Raw genomic sequence first — 23,769 nt, forward strand, 5'->3', positions numbered from 1 at the left:
TGTGGTGCACCAATGCATTGTGGTCCATTGTTCGAGAACCAATGCTCTAAGGAATGTGTGTGTGTGATTATATGTGTATATCTATATATATATATAGATATATGATTATATGAAATAAGAGAATATATAAACATATGTATATTTCTGCTTGACTGTATGGAATTAGTTTGTGTGTGTGCATGCATGTATGTGTTTGCACATGTGTGTATAGCTGTGTGTAACTATATGGAATAAGTGTTTATATATGTGTATATATTTATGAGTGACTATTGAATAAGTGAGTATATAAACATGTGTGTGCATATTGTTGCTTGACTATATAGATTGAGTGTGTATGCATGTGTGTATATTTTGGGGTGACTATATAGAATAAGTGCGTATATAAATACGTGCATGCATATTTCTGTGTGAGAACATAAAATGAGTGTGTGTATGTATGTATGTGTGTATGCATGAATGTATGTATGTATGTGTGCATGTATATATGTGTGTATGCATGAATGTATGTGTGTATGTATGTATGTATGTATGTATGCATGAATGTATGTATGTATGTATGTGTGTATGTATGTGTGTATGTATGTATGTGTGTATGCATGAATGTATGTGTGTATGCATGAATGTATGTGTGTGTGTGTGTATGTATGTATGTATGTCTATTGCTTTGTGAATATACTGGGTGACTATGTTTATATCTAAGTGACCGTCTGGAATAAGTGGGTGTATATATGTGTATATGTGTGGATATTTCAGTGTAGCAATATTGAATGAATGTATGTATGTATATATTTCTCTGAGACTATAAGGAATGTCTGTATACATGTGTGTGTGTGTGTGTGTGTATTTCTCTGTGTCTGGAATAAGTGTACATATATTTCTGTGTGACTATTGAATGAGTGTGTGTGTCTGTGTGTGTGTGTGTGTGTGTGTGTGTGTGTGTATTTGTATATTTCAATATGTCTATATTGAATGCAAGTCCATAAAGTATCATATCATAAAATGATTTTTTAAAGAAAATTGAGATTGAATTCTAATTCTAAACAGTGTTATAAGAGTGGTTGGTGAGGAACATAAATTTCATATGATCAACCGTTCTTCTAAAGTCATAGTGTATCTACCGTTGTGATAAAATAACATGTTCTTCATCACAGCTATGTTGCAACAAAACTTCTTAGAAAACAGTGGTATGGCATAGGTTTTTTTCACCCTGAGTGGTAGTCAAACTAGTTACCCACATCCTTAAATGTAATGTAACTTTGACTAAAGCAAACCTATGTATGTAAAATGGTCATTTTGTACAGTTCATAGACACCATCTTATGCCAATTGTTGTTAGGGAATGTTTTGCTCTTCAAGGATTATTGGTAAGGAATTGAACATTGGCATCTTTACAGGGTATCTCAGAATTAACTATCTATTTCAGTGAAATCAGGCAAATTTTTTTTTAAAAACTCAATTTTATTTATATTTATCATGTTTAATATGTGTTAAAAGTGTATTAATTTTTAATTTTGTTTTTAATTCTATAATTTTAATAATTTTTTTATAAAACTCAATTTTATTTATATGGCCATTGCCAGCGCCGCCCCAACTGACCTCCGTGCTGGTGGCACATAAAAAGCACCATCCGATTGTGGCCGTTTGCCAGCCTCGTCTGGCACCTGTGCCGGTGGCATGTAAAAAGCAGCCACTACACTCACGGAGTGGTTGGCGTTAGGAAGGGCATCCAGCCATAGAAACATTGCCAAATCAGACTGGGCCTGGTGCAGCCTTCTGGCTTCCCAGACCCCAGATGAACTGTCCAACCCATGCTAGCGTGGAAAGCGGACGCTAAACGATGATGATGATGATGAGAATGTTTAATACGTGTTAAAAGTGTATTAATTTTTAATTTTATAATTTTAATAATTTTTTTTTTAATTCTGTTTTCATTCCTGTCTTGATTGGATCCTGATTATCTGTCTACAACAGCTTTTTGTCAATTTGGCTGCAATTATTTTCTCTACCTCCGCCTCCCAGGATGGAGCAATAGTTTAGCTGAACTTAAAGAACTCATTCAGTTATTAGTGCAAGAGATAATTCCCAAAACGCTTCAAAATGCGATTTGCAATGCTAAGGATAGATTTGAAATTTGAGGAGAGACAGACGGAGCACATGTTGAGAATTTTCAATAAAGTTTTGACATAAGATTCATAATTATAGGCGCAGGAGTGGCTGTATGGTAAGTAGCTTGCTTAACAACCAGATGGTTCTGGGTTCAGTCCCACTGCATGGCACCTTCGCCAAATGTCTTCTACTATAGCCTCAGGCTGACCAAAGCCTTGTGAATAGATTTGGTAGAGGGAAACTGAAAGAAGCCTGTCGTATATATGTATATATATATATATATATATATGTGAGTGTTTGTGTGTCTGTGTTTGTTCCCCAACATCACTTGACAACCGATGCTGGTGTGTTTATGTCCCCGTAACTTAGCGGTTCAGCAAAAGAGACCGATAGAATAAGAACTAGGCTTACAAAAAATAAGTCCTGGGGTCGAATTGCTCGACAAAAGGTGGTGCTCCAGCATGGCCACAGTCAAATGACTGAAACAAGTAAAAGAGTAAAAGAGTAATTAAATAATAAACATAAAATTCTGTTAGTTTGTTTTTTTTAAATTTGCCTAATTCTATGAAAATAGATTGCTGATTTTGGGACACCCTGTATTTACACACATATACACATGCACACAAAGAGAGAGAGAGAGAGAGAGAGAGAGAGAGAGAGAAAAAAAACCCTGACAGAGGTCAGGTTTACCGGGGTAATTTTTTGTAACTGAGACGAGACTTTTTAGATTGAGCTGATGCCGATCTGAGTGATGATGCTGAGCTCGATCTTAATGAAGGACTTGAGCTGTTGGTTGTGTCACTGTAGTCCACAGGACTTTTGTCCAAATCAAGGGGCTGAAAGCCCCGTAAGTTTGTAATATTGTATTGGCTACCCATGTAATCCGAACCATGAGGTACATATTGCTCTGAGGCACGAGTGTTCCACAAAGGTGCCACTTTTGGCTGCATGCGTTTTACAGGATTTTCACGAAGAGAGATAAATTTATTTTTCTGTTGAGATTTATTTGCAGGTTGAGAAACGGTTTCTGGTTCAGTTTTAGGTTTCACACGGTTTTCCAAAGAACTTTCATCTGGTTTCTTCTGTATATTTTCTTTCTTTGTGCTTCCATCTCCATTTTCAGAAATTGGTTCTAAAGCCTTAGCTGTTTTGGATTTGTCCATATCAATGTCCTCGCTCCAGGCAGCACTCTGTAGTGTTGACATCAGGTTAACATTCTTCTCTTCTGATGCCAAAACAAATTTGCCATCCATGTCTTTAATATACATCTTCTTCTTCATTTCTCGAATAACCATTGGTACCTTTGTATTTTTCTTCATGTGTTCTTTGACTTGCTTAATCATCTCTTTTCCATAATACTGCAAAACAAAGAGTTAACTTATGTACGTTTAGTTATTCAACATAATTTACAAACATAAACATATTCACTTTTCAGTACTTTACAAACACAAGTACAAGGTGGCATCAAAAACTTCCAGGACTAGTTCTGTAGCATGCCAACAGATGGCAGCACATGGTTGCGTGCACAGAGGGAGCTAGCAGTGACCTTCACGAGGCAGTGTGTTGAGTAACATTGCTGTGTTTGCTTTGCAAGTTGTGAAATTTGTGCTTTTGTGATCATGCATATGCTGTAGTCTGCGACTTTGTCATGGGCAGGAACAAAGAGCCAACGTGAAATTTAGTGTTAAATTTTGGAAGTCTACTACAGAGACATTGAGCATGCTTTGGTAAGCTTACAGCAATGAGGCAATGGGTTGTACACAATGTTTCGAGTGGCACGGGTGCTTCAAAAGCAGAAGAATGTCTCTGAGAAACGATGAATGATCTAGAAGACCCACCACAAGCATCACCCCCAGAAATGTGGTATAGTGCATCAAGAGTTCGTCCCCCAGGGCCAGACCATCAATCAAGAGTTCTACTGCATTTGAGGGAGAACATTTGGTGAAAACAGCCAGGTCTGTGGAGCGCAAAGAATTAGATTCTTCACCAAGCTCACCTCACTCGTGAGTTTTTCACCAAAAAGCAACATGGTATCACTTCCACACCTGCCCTATTCACCAGATTTAACACCTGCAGACTTCCATCTCTTCTCAAAGATGAAAATGCAATGTTTTAACACCGTTGTTGAGATCCAGAGCTGCTCTAACCACTAGGCCATGTGCCTCTACACTTCCTTTGTACTTCACTCATATTTTAACCATATCTGGCCCACATTTAGCTTCTATTTACACATATTTCACCCCAACTCATATTCAACCCCCATTTCACCCACATTTAATGCCAATTTTTCCATATGTCATTTATATTTTACTCACCTTCCAGTTGGATAATGCTCCCTTTCGCTGTGTAGCTCTTGTCTTATTTGAAACCTTGATTACCATAAGACCCCTGGGCGGCCTTGATGACTCTCCACTTTCTCCACTTTTTGTTATTGGAATGGAAAATTCTTCTTGAAATTCTCTCAGTTCTTTTTCTGAATAACTTCGTTCCAAAACAGATATTGTTTTTGCCCACTGTAGACAATGGAATTTATTAATTATTAACAATCCAACAAAGTACCCTCTTGGTAGTCACTTGACAAACTAGAAATACCAGCCAAATCACCCTCAACTAATACCCTACAATCATAACAAAGTGAAGGAAGATACGTCAGTTAGTGTTACCTGAAATACATTATCTAAAAATATTTGGGATGGTTTTTAATCATTGGCATCTTAAGTCAGCATGGTGAAACATTATCAATGACAGCATCAGCATCATCATCATCATCATGTTCATCTTTCCTGATTGCCACTTCATCATCATTGTCATCATCATTACCACCACCACCACCACCACCACCACCACCACCACCATCATCACCACCACCACCATCATCACGACAAACATAACCATCATTGCCACCACCACCACCATCACCATCATCACCACCACAAAATGTATCTGTGACACATTGTCTAGAGGCAGAGATAATTTTAACATATAAGGAATTTACATAGGCACAGGAGTGGCTGTGTGGTAAGTAGCTTGCTTACCAACCATATGGTTTCAGGTTCAGTTCCACTATGTGGCACCTTGGGCAAGTGTCTTCTACTCTAGCCTCCCTCCAACCAAAGCCTTGTGGGTGGATTTGGTAGACGGAAACTGAAAGAAGCTTGTCGTATATAGGTGTGTGTGTGTGTGTATATATATATATATGTATGTGTGTATCTATGTTTGTGTGTCTGTGTTTGTTCCCCTAGCATTGCTTGAAAACCGATGCTGGGTGTGTTTACAAAAGGGACTGACAGAATATGTACTAAGCTTACAAAGAATAAGTCCTGGGGTCGATTTGCTCGACTAAAAGTGGTGCTCCAGCATGGCCACAGTCAAATGACTGAAACAAGCAAAAGAATAAAAGAACAAAAGAAATTGCATGGTATTTGGTATATCTATATTTGTTTACGTGGGGTGAGGGCGCGTGGCTTAGTGGTTAGGGCATTCGGCTCATGATCGTAAGGTTGTGAGTTCGATTCCCGGCGACGCGTTGTGTCCTTGAGCAAGACACTTTATTTCACGTTGCTCCAGTCCACTCAGCTGGCAAAAATGAGTTGTACTTGTATTTCAAAGTTGTACTTGTATTTCAGCCTTGTCACTCTCTGTGTCACGCTGATTATCCCCGAGAACTACGTTAAGGGTACACGTGTCTGTGGAATGCTCAGCCATTTGCACGTTAATTTCACGAGCAAGCTGTTCCGTTGATCGTATCAGTTGGGACCCTCGTCGTCGTAACCAGCGGAGTCTTTATTTGTTTACGTTATGGCGGCGAGCTGGCAGAAACGTTAGCACGCCGGGCGAAATGCGTAGCCGTATTTCGTCTATCGTTACGTTCCGAGTTCAAATTCCATCGAGGTTGTAACGAACTTCGTTTGTGAGTGAATATCTTCTCTTGTACTTTCGGGGTACAAGAAAGCAATCACTCACTAGCTCGTTGCTTTAATAATCCAGAATTCTACCAGTCAGAAACAACAAGACGCAGACGTAAAATATATATATACTACTTTATTCTCTTTCTTGGTAACAATAACAATAAGTGTGTTATCTGATGTCCTTGGTTCTGGGCGCGCAAGGCTGAAAGTTAATCGATTGTAATATTTACAATGTTCAGCCGCCAAAACAGAAAAGGGTCAAAATGGCGTCCGGAGGAAGAAGATGATGTCTGCAACAATCCAGGTTAAAGGCCTTTTGGTAAGGACTGCTAGAAGCAAGTTCGAACGGAGAGAAAATATGCGTGACCGTCTCCTTCAATCGCTGCTGTCCCAAGTCGCCGCTGCTGCTGCCAGCGGTCAAACGTTCTACGACCCCCTTACCTTGGCTAACCACCAGGTAGGCAAAAGGGTCGTGCTTCCGGTGGTTCGCGCATGCGCGAGAGGGCCCTTCCTTTCTCTGCCTTGGTAAAGGCACCAACACGCGCGAAATACAAATGGACGGTGCGCGAGCGCGCACCGTTATAGGGTCACTACAAGGTCGACTTTGCCTTTCATCCTTTCGGGGTCAATAAATTAAGCACCAGTTACCCACTGAGGTCGATGTAATCGACTTAATCCCTTTGACTGTCCTTGTTTGTCCCCTGTGTTTAGCTCCTTGTGGGTAGTAAAGAAATATATATTTGTTTAGGTTATTCAAATACATCCCACAATGCACTCTGAGTTATTCCACTTAGCTCACTTTCCTTTATAGCAGTTGGACAATGGTGTGGCTACAGATTCTTGAACAACAGAGTGGTACATAGTAGCAGGGCAACAAGGTAATATATGTCAGTAAATCAGCAGGACAATATACTGTGACAGATGAACAAGCTAACATACTTCCAGAGCAAAGCAACAGCTGTGAGTGACAGTATTTTACTCTTTTGTTAACAATATTTCAGTTAAAATTCATCCTCTTTACTTAATTTTGAGAATAATGAGGAATATAAAGAAACATTGCCTTTACTAATCTGATGTTTAACCCTTTCGTTACCACATTTATTTTGAGATGTTCTGTATTTCTTTCAGTTAATTTTAAATATAACAAGGAGTTTAGTAAAATAACTTAGTTATCATTCAGCTAGTGTTAGGAACATAAATTGTGACTAAGGTTTGGTGGAAAATTGTAATTCAAAACTTATGAAAACATGACATTTGTACTACAGAGCCAGAGGCAGTTTCAGCCGGGTTGGTATCAAAAGGGTTAAAAATTGTTTATCTATTATATATTTTAACCCTTTTGTTACCATATTTCTGTTGAGATGCTCTGTGTTTCTTTCAATTAATTTTAAATATAACAAAGAATTTAGTAAAATAACTTAGTTATCATTAAGCTAGTGTTAGAAACATAAATTGTGACTAAGGTTCGGTGGGAGACTTTAAATCAAAACTTACGAAAACAAGGCATTTGTACTACAGAGCCAGAAGAGGTAGAGGAGCACCCATGATCTTTTTTTGTAGGGATCGTGAATTCTGAAATTATTGGGAGCAAGGAAAAAGGATCTTGCTCTCCTTAGAGCAGAAACCTGGGCCTAACTCTTGAGCCAAGTTGGTATTAAAAGGGTTAAAGTGGCAAGGCAGCAGAATCATTAGCACAATGGACAAAACGCTTAGCAGCATTTTGTGTGCTTTTATGTTCTGAGTTCAAATTCCACTCAGGTTGATTTTGCCTTTCATCCTTTTGAGGGTCAATAAAATAAGTTCTAGTCAAGTACTGGGGTAGATGTTATCGACTTAGGCCTTCCCCAAAATTGCTGGTCCTCTGTCAAAATTTGAAGCCATTATTAATTTGATGTTTAGAACATCAGATTAATAATGGTTTCCATCCGAGCCTGATCATTACCAGAGCGGCTAACTGGCGTCTGTGCCAGTGGCATGTAAAAAGCACCATTCAAGCGTGATCGTTACTAGCGTCGCCTTACTGCCACTTGTGCCGGTGTGCAGGTAGCACGCAGAAAAAAAAAACACCATTTGGGCATAGCTGTTGCCAGTACCGCCTGACTGGTGGCACTTAAAAGCACCCACAACACTCTCGGAGTGGTTGGCGTTAGGAAGGGCATCTAACTGTAGAAACTCAGCCAGATCAAGATTAGAGCCTGGTGCAGCCATCTGGTTCGCCAGCCCTCAGTCAAATCGTCCAATCCATGCTAGCATGGAAAGCGGACGTTAAACGATGATGATGATGATGATGATGATGACATGAAATTTTAAAGGAATGTTTTAATTTACATTACTTTAAAATATGAGGTGTGTATTGCTGTCAGGGCCCCCAGAAAAGAAAATCTAAGAAAGAGAAGGAGAAGGAGCAGGATGTACTAGTAAATGATTGCACAAAGTGTCAAGGGCTAGATTTGCATGTGATTCTAAAGACAAAGGTAAAAATGGATCAACAAAAACAATACCAGTCTCTCTTGCAAAACACATGCATGCACACACACACATACACACACACACACACAAATACACACACACACAAACACAGATATATATACACACGTGCATGCACACAATCAAGTTTGTAACTAGTAATAAGAAACATCATACCTGCTTTTTCCATTCAATCTCAGCCTTGTTCATGACAGACTGGTATGTGTTGCCCATCATAGCAATCAACATGTTGAGTAAAAGTATTGGAATAAGGATCATAAAAACTATAAAAAGGAGTTTGGTTAATGTGGAGTAGTGAGCTTGGTTCATGTGGTCGTACTGTTAAAGTAATAAAGAAAAATAAGACAGGTGAAAATTAATATGATTTCTTTTAATGATTATTGAATTTTTTACTAAAATTTTGACCATCATAATTTGGACTTTTGCACCACTATATAATTTGTCCTATGGTACTTCTACATATATTTGTCCTTATTACACAACTATATATAGTTTTTTTTATTACATTAGTACGTATATTTTGTTTTTATTACATAATAGGTGCAGGAGTGGCTGTGTGGTAAGTAGCTTGCTTACCAACCACATGGTTCTTGGTTCAGTCCCTCTGCGTGGCACCTTGGGCAAGTGTCTTCTATTATAGCCTTGGGCTGACCAAAGCCTTGTGAGTGGATTTGATAAACGGAAACTGAAAGAAGCCCGTCATATATATGTGTGTGTGTGTTTGTGTCTGCAGTTGTCCCCACCCCCCAACATCGCTTGACAACCAATGCTGGTGTGTTTACATTCCCATACCTTAGCATTTCAGCAAAAGAGACCGAGAGAATAAGCACTAGGCTTACAAAGAATAAGTCCTGGGGTCGATTTCCTCAACTAAAGGCAGTGCTCCAGCATGGCTGCAGTCAAATGACTGAAACAAGTAAAAGAGTAAGAGAGACTACATATATTTTGTCCAATTGTACCACATACACGTGTATTCTTAATGTGGTTCTGAGATGAGCTCAGCAGAAAACAATGTGACAAGTACAATCCAGCAAAAGGGCTTTTACACACTTTCTGTCGAACCCATTGTTACTCACATGCTTGGGTTGACCCTGTTATATAACAAAAACAAAACATCTGCATTGGGATTGAACTGAAGCGTCATGGCTGAAACAAACTTCTTAACCATTCAGCCATGCGACATCATTTTGGATATTATTTACTCTCTCTCTCCTTTAATCTTTTATTTGTTTCAGTCATTTGACTGCAGCCATGCTGGAGCACTGCCTTTCGTCAAGCAAGTCGACCCAGGACTTATTCTTTGGAAGCCTAGTACTTATTCCATCAGTCCCTTTTGCCAAACCGCTAAGTTACGAGGACGTAAACACACCAACATCAGTTGTCAAGCGATTTTGGGGGGACAAACACAGACGCACAAACATATACATACATACATACATATAAACGATGGGCATCTTTCAGTTTCCATCAACCAAATCCACTCACAAGGCTTTGGTCAGACGGAGGCTAGAGTAGAAGACACTTGCCAAAGGTGCCAATCAGTGGGACTGAACCCAGAACCATGTGGTTGGTAAACAAGCTACTTACCACACAGCCACTCCTGTGCCTATAGTAAACTTAATATGTCACCTCCAGTTTAAAACCACCTTTAAAAGAGGAGATTCTGTTGCAAGAGTTAGGCCCAGGTTTCTGCTCTGAAGGGATCAAGATCCTTTTTCTTTACTCCCAATAATTTCAGAATTCATGATCGCTACAAAAAAAGATCATGGGTGCTGCTCTGCCTCCTCTGACTCAGCCAAAAAAAATTAGAATGAAACTTTGACCAGAAGTACATATTTGTTTCTTGGTCTCCCACTAGCCTCAGAGGCTCTGAAAATGATCATGAATGAAACCCTTTCTCTTTTAATTAAGACATAAAACATTCTTCTATATAAAATTTGATGCTGGACTTTTTCACAAGCATGGCTGTGTGGTTATCAAGCTTGCATTGCAACCATATAGTTTCGGGTTCAGTCACACTGCAAGGCACATTAAGGAAATGCCTTTCTACCATGGTCTCAGGCTGCCGAATGCCTTGTGAGTGAATTTGGTAGATGGAAACTGTATAGAAGCCTGTCATGTATACAGGCAACTGAAGCTTGGAACAACTCTCTCACTAGCCAGCTCTGGCCAAACCATCCAACCCATGAACAACAGACATTAAATGATGATGTAACATATAAAATGCACGTGTGTACCTGTGTGTGTGTATGTGTGTGTGTGTGTGTGTGTGTGTGTGTGTGTGTGTGTGTACATGTCTGTATTTGTTCCCCCACTCCCTAATGCTGGTTTGTTTCCATTTCCATAACGTAGTGGTTCATCAAAAAGAGACCAATAGAATATGTACCAGACTTTAAAAAATGTCCTAGGGTTAATTTGCTTGACTACAAAAATCACTCCAAGGTGGTGCCCCCAGCATGGCCACATCCAGTGACTGAAAATGCAATAAAAGATAAACGATAATACATTCGGTAAAACTTACAGAAAATTCTCCAAGGGTCATCTGGAATAGATTGATTATGGTTGCAACGAGATCCCTGAAGGTGGTAATGCTTGAATCATCGATATCCCGAAACAGAAAGAAAAATGCTGAAAAGAACAATTGGTATGTTTCTAGTATAAAGGATTTTATAAAAAGGAATATTTTAAAAAACAAAAAAGGTGGGGGTGAAGATTGGTCAAATTGGAGTTAAGATAACATGGGAAACCAAGTAGGTCAACTAGATAGTGCAAAAGCAATAACAAAATGGATTAATAGGAACCTTCCGAACGTGGCCGTTGCCAGCGCCGCCCCGACTAGCCTTGTGCCAGTGGCACATAAAAAGCACCATCCGATCATGGCCATTTGATGGAGTCAAAACTAAATAGTCCAACAACAATAACTACATGAATATGTAAGTTAACTTGGACAGCTAAATAGATCAATTGGGTTAACTTGGACAGCTAAATAGGCTAATAGCAATGCTTAGACCCCTTCGGTCATGACTGACCATGAGATTGCACCTAGAAAGTTACCCTCCTAGGCACAAATCCGGGCAAGGTTGTTTATGGAAGACCAGTAGTCACCCATGCATACCAGTCTCCTCTCTCCACTCTACTAAGGAAAGGGCAAAGGGGCCGATACAGCTTGGCACTTGTGATGTCGCAACTCATTTTTACAGCTGACTGAACTGGAGCAACGTGAAATAAAGTGTCTTGCTCAAGAACACAACATGCAACCCGGTCCGGGATTCAAACTCACAACCTCACGATCGTAAGCTTGACGCTCTAACCAGTGAGCCATGTGTCTTCACTAATAGCAATGACTATATGGGTCAACATGGACATCTAAATAGGTCAACTCATATGACAAAATAAATTGATATGGATACCAAAAGTAGAAAATCTGAACTGTATCACTCATAGGAATTATACTTCATACACTCATGTGCTAGACAACTGTGTTAATAATTACACCAAAATGTCTGAACAAATTAAACCATCAAATTTAGCACTTCTAAATGTTTTTTTATAGGATTAACTAATAACATTTATCTCCTCTTGTGTTACACAAGAATTATAAGTATTTACACATAAAGATGTCTTATATATTTCATTTTTGGATTTGGTTTGCAAGATTCTTTATATGAGTTCATGTGTTGAAGCATATTCTGTTGTCTGGGGAGAGTAATCATTTTTTTTTTTTTTGTGCCTTATAATTTAACACACTCACCGGTAAAATTTCCACTTATTTCTTATTTTTATTTTGAAGACTATTGAAAAGGTTGCAAGATGCAACGAAAATTTTAGGAAAATAAAAATAAGAAATAAGTGGAAATTTTACCGGTGAGTGTGTTAAATTATAAGGCACAAAAACAAAATTACTCTCCCCAGACACATATAATGGTACATAAATATATAAGTATATAAATATGTATGTATTACCTTGTGCAAAAGCTCCAACCATAATAAGATATATGATAACGAAACGAAAGACATCACCAATTATCATTTTATATATCATTGTCACAAATGGTCCCGTTAGTACCATACCACTAAATGAATAGAAATAGATACAAATACAGTGACAGCAGTAAGGAATGAAATTATTGAGCATGAAAAGAAACTGAAATTTAATTCAATTAAACATTTACATATAATTGTTATTAAAACAATTACTTGTCTTTTTACAATTAGGTACAGGCATGGGTGTGTGATTAGGAACCTTACTTTGCAACTAGGAGCTTTCGAGTTCAATTCCACAGCACAGCACATTTGACAAGTGACTTGTACTATAACCCCAGTCCTGACTAAAGACTTGATAGTAAATTTGATAAATAGACATTGTGCAGAATCCCATCATATAGAGGAGTGGCTGTGTGGTAAGTAGCTTGCCTACCAACCACATGGTTCTGGGTTCAGTCCCACTGCATGGAATCTTGGGCAAGTGTCTTCTGCTATAGCCTCGGGCTGACCAATGCCTTGTGAGTGGATTTGGTAGACGGAAACTGAAAGAAGCCTGTCGTATATATGTATATATATGTATGTATGTATATATATGTATGTATGTGTATGTATATGTTTGTGTGTCTATGTTTGTCCCTTTAGCATTGCTTGACAACCGATGCTGGTGTGTTTATGTCCCCGTTACTTAGCGGTTCGGCAAAAGAGACCGATAGAATAAGTACTGGGCTTACAAAGAATAAGTCCCGGGGTCGATTTGCTCGACTAAAGGCGGTGCTCCAGCATGGCCGCAGTCAAATGACTGAAACAAGTAAAAGAGTAAAAGATATATATATATATATACATATATAAAAATTAGAAAAAAATCACCTTTTATCAATTCAAAATGAACAATTAAATTACACCATCTAGAATATGACATATAATAGAAATATTAAAATTAAAATAACAATAACATACTGAAGATTAAGTAAATTGCAAAAAAAATAATAGAAACGTATATATTTTATATGTTCCTATTATTTTTTTGCAATTTATTTAATCTTCGGTATATTATTGTTATTTTAATTTTAATATTTCTATTATATGTAATATTCTAGATGGTGTAATTTAATTGTTCATTTTGAATTGATAAAAGGTGATTTTTTTTTAAAATTTTATATATATATATTATATTTTGTGAAATTTGATTTAGTATTTCTAAATTGAATTTTTCCCTGTAAGTTAGGGATAATATTCCCTCAAATAATTATTATGTATATATATATATATATATATATATATATATATACAGGGTGCAGTAAATAAACTGTTGTTTAAATTGTACAAAAAGGAAAATAACACTGACATCTCATTTTAGCAGATATGTTTACTAAAATTACATAAATAAAAATATCTTGAAATACTAAAGAGTAAATTTATTCAGTAAAATTTTCATTGGCTTCAACCATGGCCTCCAGACAACTTCAGAATCTCCTGCAACCCTTCTGGACAGTCAGTGAATGCTGCTAAAATCCTTGCTTTCAGTTCATCTTTGGTGTTACAAGGAGTTTTATTGGTCTCTCACTCAACTGCTTCCCACACTTAATAATCAAGGGGTTTATAGTCTGGGAAGTTCGGTGGCCAGATGTTAGGGGTGACATAGTCGCAGAAATTGTCAGATAGCCATGACTAGGTTCTCCTGCTTGTGTGGCATGGTGCAGAGTCCTGTTGCCAGACATAGGGTCTTCCAGAAGCCACCCTCTTGAGCCAGGGCAGAACTATCTCCTCCAGGCACTTGATGTAGGCTTCCATATTGCATCTGAAGCTGTGTGGAAAGATGAATGGATAATGTTGCCATCACTAGTGATCACATCAAAATCCATGATGCTGACTGGATGTTTGATTTTTATCACTCTCGGTACATATTTTGGGGATCACTGCAAGCCAATGGTTGTTCTGTGTATTCACCATCTGATCCCGATAGAAATTTTTCTTGTCTAAAAAAAACCAAAACGCTTGGTTAGAGGGATGCTTAAGTCCATTCAAAAGCTTCATAGTGTGGTCTTTCCTCTTGTCCTTAATGGCTTGGGATAAAAATTGGCCCTTTCTCATTTTGCATGAGGAATACCAAATGTCTTCATTCACTATCTGCCTGATAAGAAACTCAGACACTACCATGTCCCTGGTGAGGGATCTGACTGATTTGGAGGGATCATTGTCAATCCTGGCCTGGATCTCACCAACAAATTCAGGAGTTCTTTTCTTAGCAGAATAATCAGAGTGAGTTTTCCAAACTGCTGTACCCTTGTAATCACCATTAGACTCATCCAATTCCTACCAAACCCTCTGCACTGTCCTCAGATTGACACCCAAACACACTGAAATTTTTGTTGAGGAGCTTCCGGTGTGAATGCCAAGCAGTACAGCATGTTGTTTTCAAATTTCTGGCAGAGTGAATAGTGTCATAGTGCTGTTTTCTCACAGACGGTGCCCAACTGACCCTACTATACTGTGTATTTGACAAAAGCAATAACAAACAATGCACATGCATGAAATTAGAAATATAAAATGGCGACAATTTACACATCACACCCTGTATGTATACACACACACACACACATGTATGTATGTATGTATGTATATATGTATGAATGCATATCTATCTATGTGTGTGTGTGTGTGCGTGTGTGTGTGTGTGTATGTGCATGCATGTATGTGTGCATGTGTATGTGTTTGTGCCTTTGTGTCTGCTTTTATCTCCCCACCTCTTGACAACCAGTGCTGGTTTGTTTACATCCCTGTAACTTAACAGTTCAGTGGAAAAAAGATAGAATATGTGTCAGACTTAATAAATACTGGAGTTGATATGTTATACTAAACCCTTCAAGGTGGTACTTCAGCATGGCCACAGTCCAAGGTAGAGCATAGTTTGAAGAATATTTGGCTGCTGTTTCTAGCAGGTTCAACTCCAATGTACAGGCATTCTAGGAAAATGTATTTGTAAGTTCATATGTTTGGTCTATTTTAGCTTTACCCAGCTGCCTTCTGGGTTAATTTATTGAGCATTTTTGAAGGGCCAAAGGAGTCATCGGCCTTTGGCCATTACTGTCTTGAATCCTAGGGCTCATAGCACCTGTTACCCAGTTCCCATGGTGTTTGAGATCCCAATATTCCCCCTGAATGGGCTGCCAGTCTATCATAGAGTTACTCATTTACAGCCGAGTGGACTGGAATGAGAAGAAAGGTTTTGCTCAAGAATATAATGCACTGCCTAGTATGGGAATTGAAACCATGGCCTTGTGATCATGAGGCCATGTGCTTTCATTTAGGGTGTAAACTTCTACAGAAAATCGAGAGGGGAGGATTCTAGGTAAACATGTACAGTTATACTTAACAAATATCTGACATCCCTAGCAACTCTGTGAATGCTATGAGTGTACTGACTTGCCTTTCTTTTGGGGTATATCCATCAGAGAAGAGGTGGTAGGTGTATTTGGGGTTAGACACTTGCTTTGGGGAAACAGCCAAGGCAGCAGAGGTGGTTAAGTTGCTGTCTCTGCAATACCATTGACCACAAGGAAAAAGCCAACAAACCAAACCCTTTTGGTTATAACAGTTCATCTGAAGACAATCAAAAGTTAAGAGAAAGAAGTTTTTTTTTTAAATGTTTATTTGTAAAAATAACAACAATAACATCAACTTACCGAGCAAAAAACAGTAAAACACACCACGAACCAGGGACAGCAATAATCATAAGAAAGTCTTCTGCACCTTCTAGCTTTGCAAACCTCAGTGGGATGCACAGCAGTGTCAGCACACAGCATATGACAAATATGGTTTTTGATGGAGCATGAGACTAAATAAATTCAAGCAGAACATAAGAAAGTCTTCAAGAATCTACATAAAAAAGAGATTACAAAAATGAATAAAAGACACAAAATTATCAATGCTTTTAGAATGCTTTCAGGAAACTGTTTCTTCTCACAGTGCTGTAAAGCTGTTAGCATTCATAAGTTCGTCAAATAAAAGCGTCTTTAAATCAGGCAGGTTAGAAAACGGACATTTTTCAAATGCAAGTCTGGGCATCATAATGAGAAAGTGACATTTGAACTATCAAATCAGTAACTAATAATATACACTACCGTCAGAAATTAATTAGCACCCTTGATTTGCTCTTCACTCAAGGTATTTGCTGTCACCTAGTGGCCATATCTCGAACTATTGCTTTGTTGCGAGTTCACTGTTGTGCAGAACGATGACGTAACTTTGTTTGCAGAGCGGTTTGAGAGTCTACAGCCTAATGATGTTGACATAGCAGTGCAACAACAACTTGGAGTGCGGATGCAGACAAATCTTCCTTTGTTTAATAGAAATAGGTAGCACCTCGCAAGGACCGAAATCACACCATACTAAGTTTTCTCATCGCGTAAGACGTTTTGAACAGCTCGTAGGTTAATTGATTTGTGTATTTGCAAGATTTTTTTTCCTCACAAATTCTCCTACACTCTGCTTGGTGACGTCACTTCCGGTTCACAAAACTTTCTGTTATACATCAAATAAGGTGAGAAATTCTGCTTTCTTTCTTTTTTGTTTAATGAATAATAACTCATAGCAGTTTTGTTATAGCATAACATTATTCAAATGAATAGTTTTAATGAAAATAACTGGTTTTTATCGTTCATTCCTAGATGGGCCCAAGACCTCACATGACCTTGGAGAGATGGTACGAGGCTCTCTCGTGGCATGGGAAGCTGCCGGAGGCTGCAATAGCCAGAAAACTTGGTGTAGCCAGGCACACAATTCAGTGCTTATTTAAGAAATACGAGGAAACCGGATCAGCAGCTGACAAAAAGGGTAGGGGATGGAAGAGGCTGACGACCCAGCGGGAGGACCGGATGCTGATCCGAAAGTCACTGTACAACCGAAGGGCAACTGGCGGAGGAGATGCAAAAGATGACAGGAAAGCAGTTATCTACAACCACCGTCAAGACCAGATTACTGGAAGTTGGTCTAAAATCCTGTAGGGCTGCCCGTAAGCCGCTCCTTACAGCCCAAAACCGGAAGAGGCGGCTGCTCTGGGCCCGTGCCCACAAGACATGGACCGTGCAGCAGTGGCGGACAGTGATGTTCACTGACGAGTTGCGATTCAGTCTCGTCAGTGACAAGCCTGTCCATGTGCAACGCCGCAGGGGTGAGCGCTTCAACAAAGACTGCATTGCTCCCACCATGAAGTATGGTGGGTGTGGTCTGATGGTGTGAGGGGCGTTCAGCTACAGTGGTGTTGGGTGGCTCTATGCCGTCGAAGGCAACATCAACGCAGCAAAGTACGTTGGGATAGTACGGGATACCTCTTTGGTGGCGAGGAGTACATGCTCCAGCAGGACAACGCGCCTTCCCACACAGCCAAGCTCACAACCGGTTTCTTCAAGGACCATGGGGTGACGGTCATGGACTGGCCTGGCCAGTCACCTGACCTGAACCCTATTGAGAACCTCTGGAGTCGATTGGGTAGGGATTTGAATGTGCAGCAATACAGGAACCGACACGAGCTGTTTGGGGCACTTCTTGCTGCATGGAGGGCCATCCCTGCACAGTACCTGCAGGCACTCATAGACAGCATGCCGACCCGCGTAGCAGCTGTCATTGCTGCCAAAGGAGGAGCAACAAGATATTGACTAAATTTCACGATTAATAATAATTATGTGGTGTGCTGGGATATGTTTTAATAAATTTTTGATTAAAAACGAGTTTGTTTCTGATAATAAGTTAATTAAATTAAGAAAATGTAAGAAAATGTAGAAATTTAAGAAGTGCTAATTAATTTCCGACGCAAGTGTATACTAACAGAACATGTTGGCGTTAGGAAGGGCATCCAGCTGTAGAAACATTGCCAGATCAGACTGGGCCTGGTGCAGCCTTCTGGCTTCCCAGACCGCAGTTGAACCGTCCAACCCATGCTAGCATGGAAAGCGGACACTAAACGATGATGATGATGATGATGATAATATATACCAACATCACCACATGAGCATGAAACCAGACAGGCAAAGACAGGGCAGGGCAGCCAACACGGGGGCAATATCATACCTTGATACTGTGTGGACTAAGATCCCTGTTGACAGGCTGCTGATATTTATAGAGTGTTAAACACTTTCAGTATGCAAATTAGGGACCCCTTCATAGAGTAACTGCTGCATCATTTGTTGAGTATATAAACAGATCTTAGGATAGTGTTTTTGTTGGCTATTGAAGTGTTTTGATTCTAGCAATACTGATGGTGGTTGGTGCCCTTATTTGCTTTAATGATATCATCAACATCATCATAGCTTAACGTCCGTTTTCCATGATGGTATGGGTTGCACCAGGCTCCAATCTTATCTGGCAAAGTTTCTACAGCTGGATGCCCTCCCTAACACCAACCATTCCGAGAGTGTAGTGGTGCATTTTATGTGCCACTGGCATAGGAGCCAGTCAGACAGCACTGGCATCAGCCACATTTGGATGGTGCTTTTTTACATGCTACTGACACAGGAGCTGGTTGGAGCAGCAGGCCTGGCATCGACCACGTTCGGATGGTGCTTTTTATGTCCCACCAGCACGGAGAGCCAGTCAGACAGAAGTGGCAATGACCCATGCATGACTGGCACTTATTGCATGCCACCAGCACTGGAGCCAGTCAGATGGTATTGGCCACAACTACAATTTCCATTTTTGATTTCGATTTGACTGAGATTCTGATAGATACACACGCACATATATATACATATATATATATGTGTGTTTCTCTCCTTGTTTTTGTTCTGTGTCCCTTTCTGTAGAAGAGCATAGGCTCAAAATGTAAAAGACTTTTTCTATTCCTGAGCGTTATACTAATACATCTGTTTGTTTTGTACACCACCTGTCTTCGTCTTTTGTTTTTTTCGTAAACTCTCCCTATATATATAAATGTGTGTATGTATATATGACAGACTTCCACACAATTTCCACCTACTTATTTCATTCACAAAGCTCTGATTAGCCTGAAGCTACAGAAGAAAACATTTGCTCAAGGTTCCACACAGTGAGACTGAACCTGAAACCACATGATCACAAAGCAAGCTTCCTAACCAAACAGGCATGCCTGCACCTGCAAATGTATCGAAAATATCAAGTGGGAAATGTGTAATGGCTAACTGAACCATATGAATGAACCCTCCCCCACATTTGATCCATTCTAATTAATGTCGAGAAATGCATTAAGATAACAGTTTTCACTCTTCTCCATTGGTAGATGTTTCATAGAACGATTAAGTTTTTGGTCAGAAAATTTGAAATTTCAGACTTACAGAATTTTTCAGGAAACCTTTTATTCCAAGTTGGTACAAATCTTTTGCACTTAATGACAGCACAAGAATACAGAGTATACACACAATTATTTCGCAAAGGAATCGAACCTGATAATGAGAAAATAGGAATAAAGAAATAATAATTAAAACAATGCATAGTTTCTTTATATATGAATTAACAAATGAAACTTTATAATTAAAGAAAAAGTATTGTGCAAATACATACATACGTACATGAACACTGTTAGGAAATTATAGATTATAATGTTAAGTTAAACAGGTAAACAGTTTTTCATGCTGCACTGTAAGGTCAGGATGAAGTCCATTGTCAAAATGGGGGAAGCTAGGTGTTATTAGCCAAAACTGTGAAACTATAACAAATTGGTTAGATCTTCACAAACCTTCATAAGCAGAGATGATTGTACCCCAAAGTTTTTTGTGATGATTGTACCCCCAAGTTTTTTGAATTAGTCCCTTTTTGAAGCCACACACTGCATCCAGCATCATTTCCATTCATGGAAACATATCCTGGAACTCCTTTTTTGGGACAGCGAGCAGTAGCCTCATCAAATTCTTCTGGATTTCCTCGTCTTGATATCTTGTTCCTTTGAAGTGGAATTTGAATTTTAGAAAGATTCTTGACCATCATAATCTTCAAGCTGTGTCTCTTTCCATACATGCTCTCTCTCTCTCTCTCTCTCTCTCTCTCTCTCTCTCTCTCTCTCTCTCCTCTCTCTCTCTCTCTCTCTCTCTCACATATTTTCTCTGCGTGGTCACTGATGGAACCTTTGTGGCATGGTGAAATGACTGCACTCCACACACCTCACTCTTAAGTACTGCCATAAACTAGAGAAGGGAGCAAAAACATGGTAACTCAGTGTGCATGCACAACAGAGTTCAAGCTCCGTCTGTACCAAGCAGCTTTAGTCTGAATACTTTAGCTCCATAATCATAGCAACAGTCCCAATACTTTTCGACCAGACTTTGCATGTGTGTGTGTGTGTGAATGAGTGAACAATGAAAGAAAGTTACACTCCACCCATTTGGCATGCATTACATATATTTTATTTAATAACAGTTTGACTGAGCTCCACGCAACTTAAAAGTTTCATAGGTTTCTTCTATGAGCCTACAAAACTTTAAGTTGCATGGAGCTGAGTGAAAGTGTTATTAATAACATGATCCAGGAAATTAACTTGGTCGTACTCCTGTCTGTTGATAGTCCAAACGTATTTCACAGAATGCTATGCCTCTGTTGTTTTATAGCATTATATATTAATAAGCAAATGAATAACCATTCTATAGAAATGTGGCTTGTGTGGAAAGTAGCTTGCTTATGAACCACATGGTTTCGGGTTCAGTCCCACTGCATGACATTTTGGACAAGTGTCTTTTACTATAGCCTTGGACCAACCAAAGCCTTGTGAGTGAATTTGGTAGACGGAAACTGAAAGAAGCCTGTTGTATATATATATATATATATATATATATATATATGTATGTATGTATATATATGTATATGTATGTGTGTGTGTGTGTGTGTGTGTGTGTGTGTGTGTGTGTTTGTGTGTCTGTGTTTGTCCCCCCAACATCACTTGACAACCAATGCTGGTGTGTTTACATCCCTGTAATGTAGCGGTTCAGCAAAAGAGACCGATAGAATAAGTACTAGGCTTATAAAGAATAAGTCCGGGGGTCGATTTGCTCAACTAAAGGTGGTGCTCCTGCATGGCCACAGTCAAATGACTGAAACAAGTAAAAGGGTAAAAGAGTAATAAAATAATTGAACAGTTCTCTCCATTCATACTCATTTATCATACAACAATACACACACACACACATACAAAGTGGGATATAAATTCTTGTAATCTTTATCTTTTACTAGTTCTAGTTGTTGGACTGCCTCAGTGTAAATGCATTAGTTTAATGGGTTTAGCAGAGTGTGACACCAAATTTATTTTAATGTGTGTATTTGTGTAAATATATACCATATATGTACACACATACATACACACACGTAATCCCTTCCTAATATACACAAATACATATATAATATAATATATATGTATAACACGATATAATATATAATGTAATAAAATGCATCCAACACATTCTGTGAAGTGATTAGAAAATACAGTTACATATCTAGGACCAGTGCCATGATAAAAATATGCCTAGTATATTCTATACAGTGTCTGGCATTAGAAAAGGGCATCCAGCTATAGAAATGATGCCAAAGGATGAAATTACTGCCCTGAAAAACCGAGTTTCTGAGAGCAGTAATTTCTAATAAGAATTCACAGTGATGACACATCCAATCAATGCTAACATGAAAAGCACATAACAAAAATGATGATGATGATGATGACGACAATGATGGTAATGATATATAAATTTGTACAATTCTATAACAGAAATACAACTTACAGCATCTATTGCACCTCTGTATTGAAGAAAGTCACTAATTGGTCGTGTGTACACAGCGATACTCAAGAGAATGAGGTGTAAGAAGGCAAAAACGAGTAATTTGAAAAATCCTCTCTGAAATAAATAAAACGGTGAAAGTGATTACATAGCATACATAAACAGCAAAGTAGCAAGCTGGCAGAAACGTTAGCACACTGGGTGAAATGCTTAGCGGTGTTTTGTCTGTCTTTACATTCTGAGTTCAAATTCCGCCAAGGTCAACTTTACCTTTCATCCTTTCGAAGTCAATAATTTAAGTACCAGTTGCGTACTGAGGTTGATCTAATCGACTGGCCCCCTCCCTCAAAATTTTAGGCCTTGTGCCTAAAGTAGAAAAGAATAAAAGGCGAGTGAACTGCTAAGTGGTATTTCATCTGTCTTTACATTCTGAGTTCAAATTCCGCCAAGGTCAACTTTACTTTTCATCCTTTCGAGGTTAATATTTTAAGTACCAGTTGCGTACTGAGGTTGATCTAATCGACTGGCCCCCTCCCTCAAAATTTTAGGCCTTGTGCCTAAAGTAGAAAAGAATAAAAGGCGAGTGAAATGCTAAGTGGTATTTCATCTGTCTTTACATTCTGAATTCAAATTCTGTCGAGGTCGACTTTGCCTTTCAACCTTTTGGGGTCGATAAATTAAGTACCAGTTGCATACTGGGGTTGAATCTAATTGACTGGCCCCTTCCCAAAAATTTTGGGCCTTGTGCCTAGAGTAGAAAAGAATAAAAGGTAGTGAGCTAGCTGAAATGTTAGCATGCCGGGTGAAATGCTTAGCGATATTTCATCTGTGTTTACGTTCTGAGTTCAAATTCTGCCGAGGTCGACTTTGCCTATCAGCCTTTCAGGGTCGATAAATTAAGTACCCATTGCGTACTGGGGTCGATCTAATCTTTTGGCCCCCTCCCAAAAAATTTTGGCTTTGCACCTAGAGTAAAAAAGAATATACATCACAACAAAGGATACTATTAATCCCAGGATTTATCTTTTATTTTTATTTGCTTCACCACATGCCAAAATTTAGAAATAGCAGTTAAATGCTATTCTACTACCAAAAGATTACCATACTATTTAACTGCTATTTCTAAATTTTGGTATGTGGTGAAGTAATTTTGCTAAACCCTAATTATAATTATGCTTATAATTATAATAATTTTTGTATAAATTTACCGATAGTGGTTCTTTTAACATACTAAACTACTTGGTAAGATTATTAATTATATACATAGTATATAGATAGATAGATAGATAGATAGATAGATAGATAGATAGATAGATAGATAGATAGATAGATAGATAGATAGATAGGCAGACAGATAGATAGATAGATAGGCAGATAGATAGATAGATAGATAGGCAGATAGATAGATAGATAGATAGATAGATAGATAGATAGATAGATAGATAGAAAGATAGATAGATAGATAGATAGATAGAAAGATAGATAGATAGATAGATAGATAGATAGATAGATAGATAGATAGATAGATAGATAGATAGATAGATAGATAGATATAGG

The 23,769-nt window shown here is 38.6% G+C and overlaps 1 protein-coding gene across 1 annotated transcript in view; it reads right to left on the reverse strand.

Moving 5' to 3' along the window:
• Nucleotides 1-2,533: 2,533 nt before the first annotated feature.
• The window catches only part of LOC115209468 (transient receptor potential cation channel subfamily V member 5-like), a 74,928-nt gene continuing 53,692 nt past the window's right edge, over nt 2,534-23,769 (reverse strand). The window contains exons 10-17 of the mRNA XM_029777892.2: nt 22,216-22,329; nt 19,789-19,896; nt 16,168-16,319; nt 12,464-12,573; nt 11,022-11,128; nt 8,657-8,818; nt 4,421-4,618; nt 2,534-3,463 (exon numbers count right to left, since the gene is read on the reverse strand). Coding sequence (XP_029633752.1) covers nt 2,792-3,463; nt 4,421-4,618; nt 8,657-8,818; nt 11,022-11,128; nt 12,464-12,573; nt 16,168-16,319; nt 19,789-19,896; nt 22,216-22,329 — 1,623 coding nt within the window. The 3' untranslated portion in view covers nt 2,534-2,791. The remainder of the gene's footprint in view (nt 3,464-4,420; nt 4,619-8,656; nt 8,819-11,021; nt 11,129-12,463; nt 12,574-16,167; nt 16,320-19,788; nt 19,897-22,215; nt 22,330-23,769) is intronic.

The sequence above is a fragment of the Octopus sinensis genome, linkage group LG3 (genome assembly GCF_006345805.1).
Source record: "Octopus sinensis linkage group LG3, ASM634580v1, whole genome shotgun sequence".
Lineage (NCBI taxonomy): Eukaryota > Metazoa > Mollusca > Cephalopoda > Octopoda > Octopodidae > Octopus > Octopus sinensis.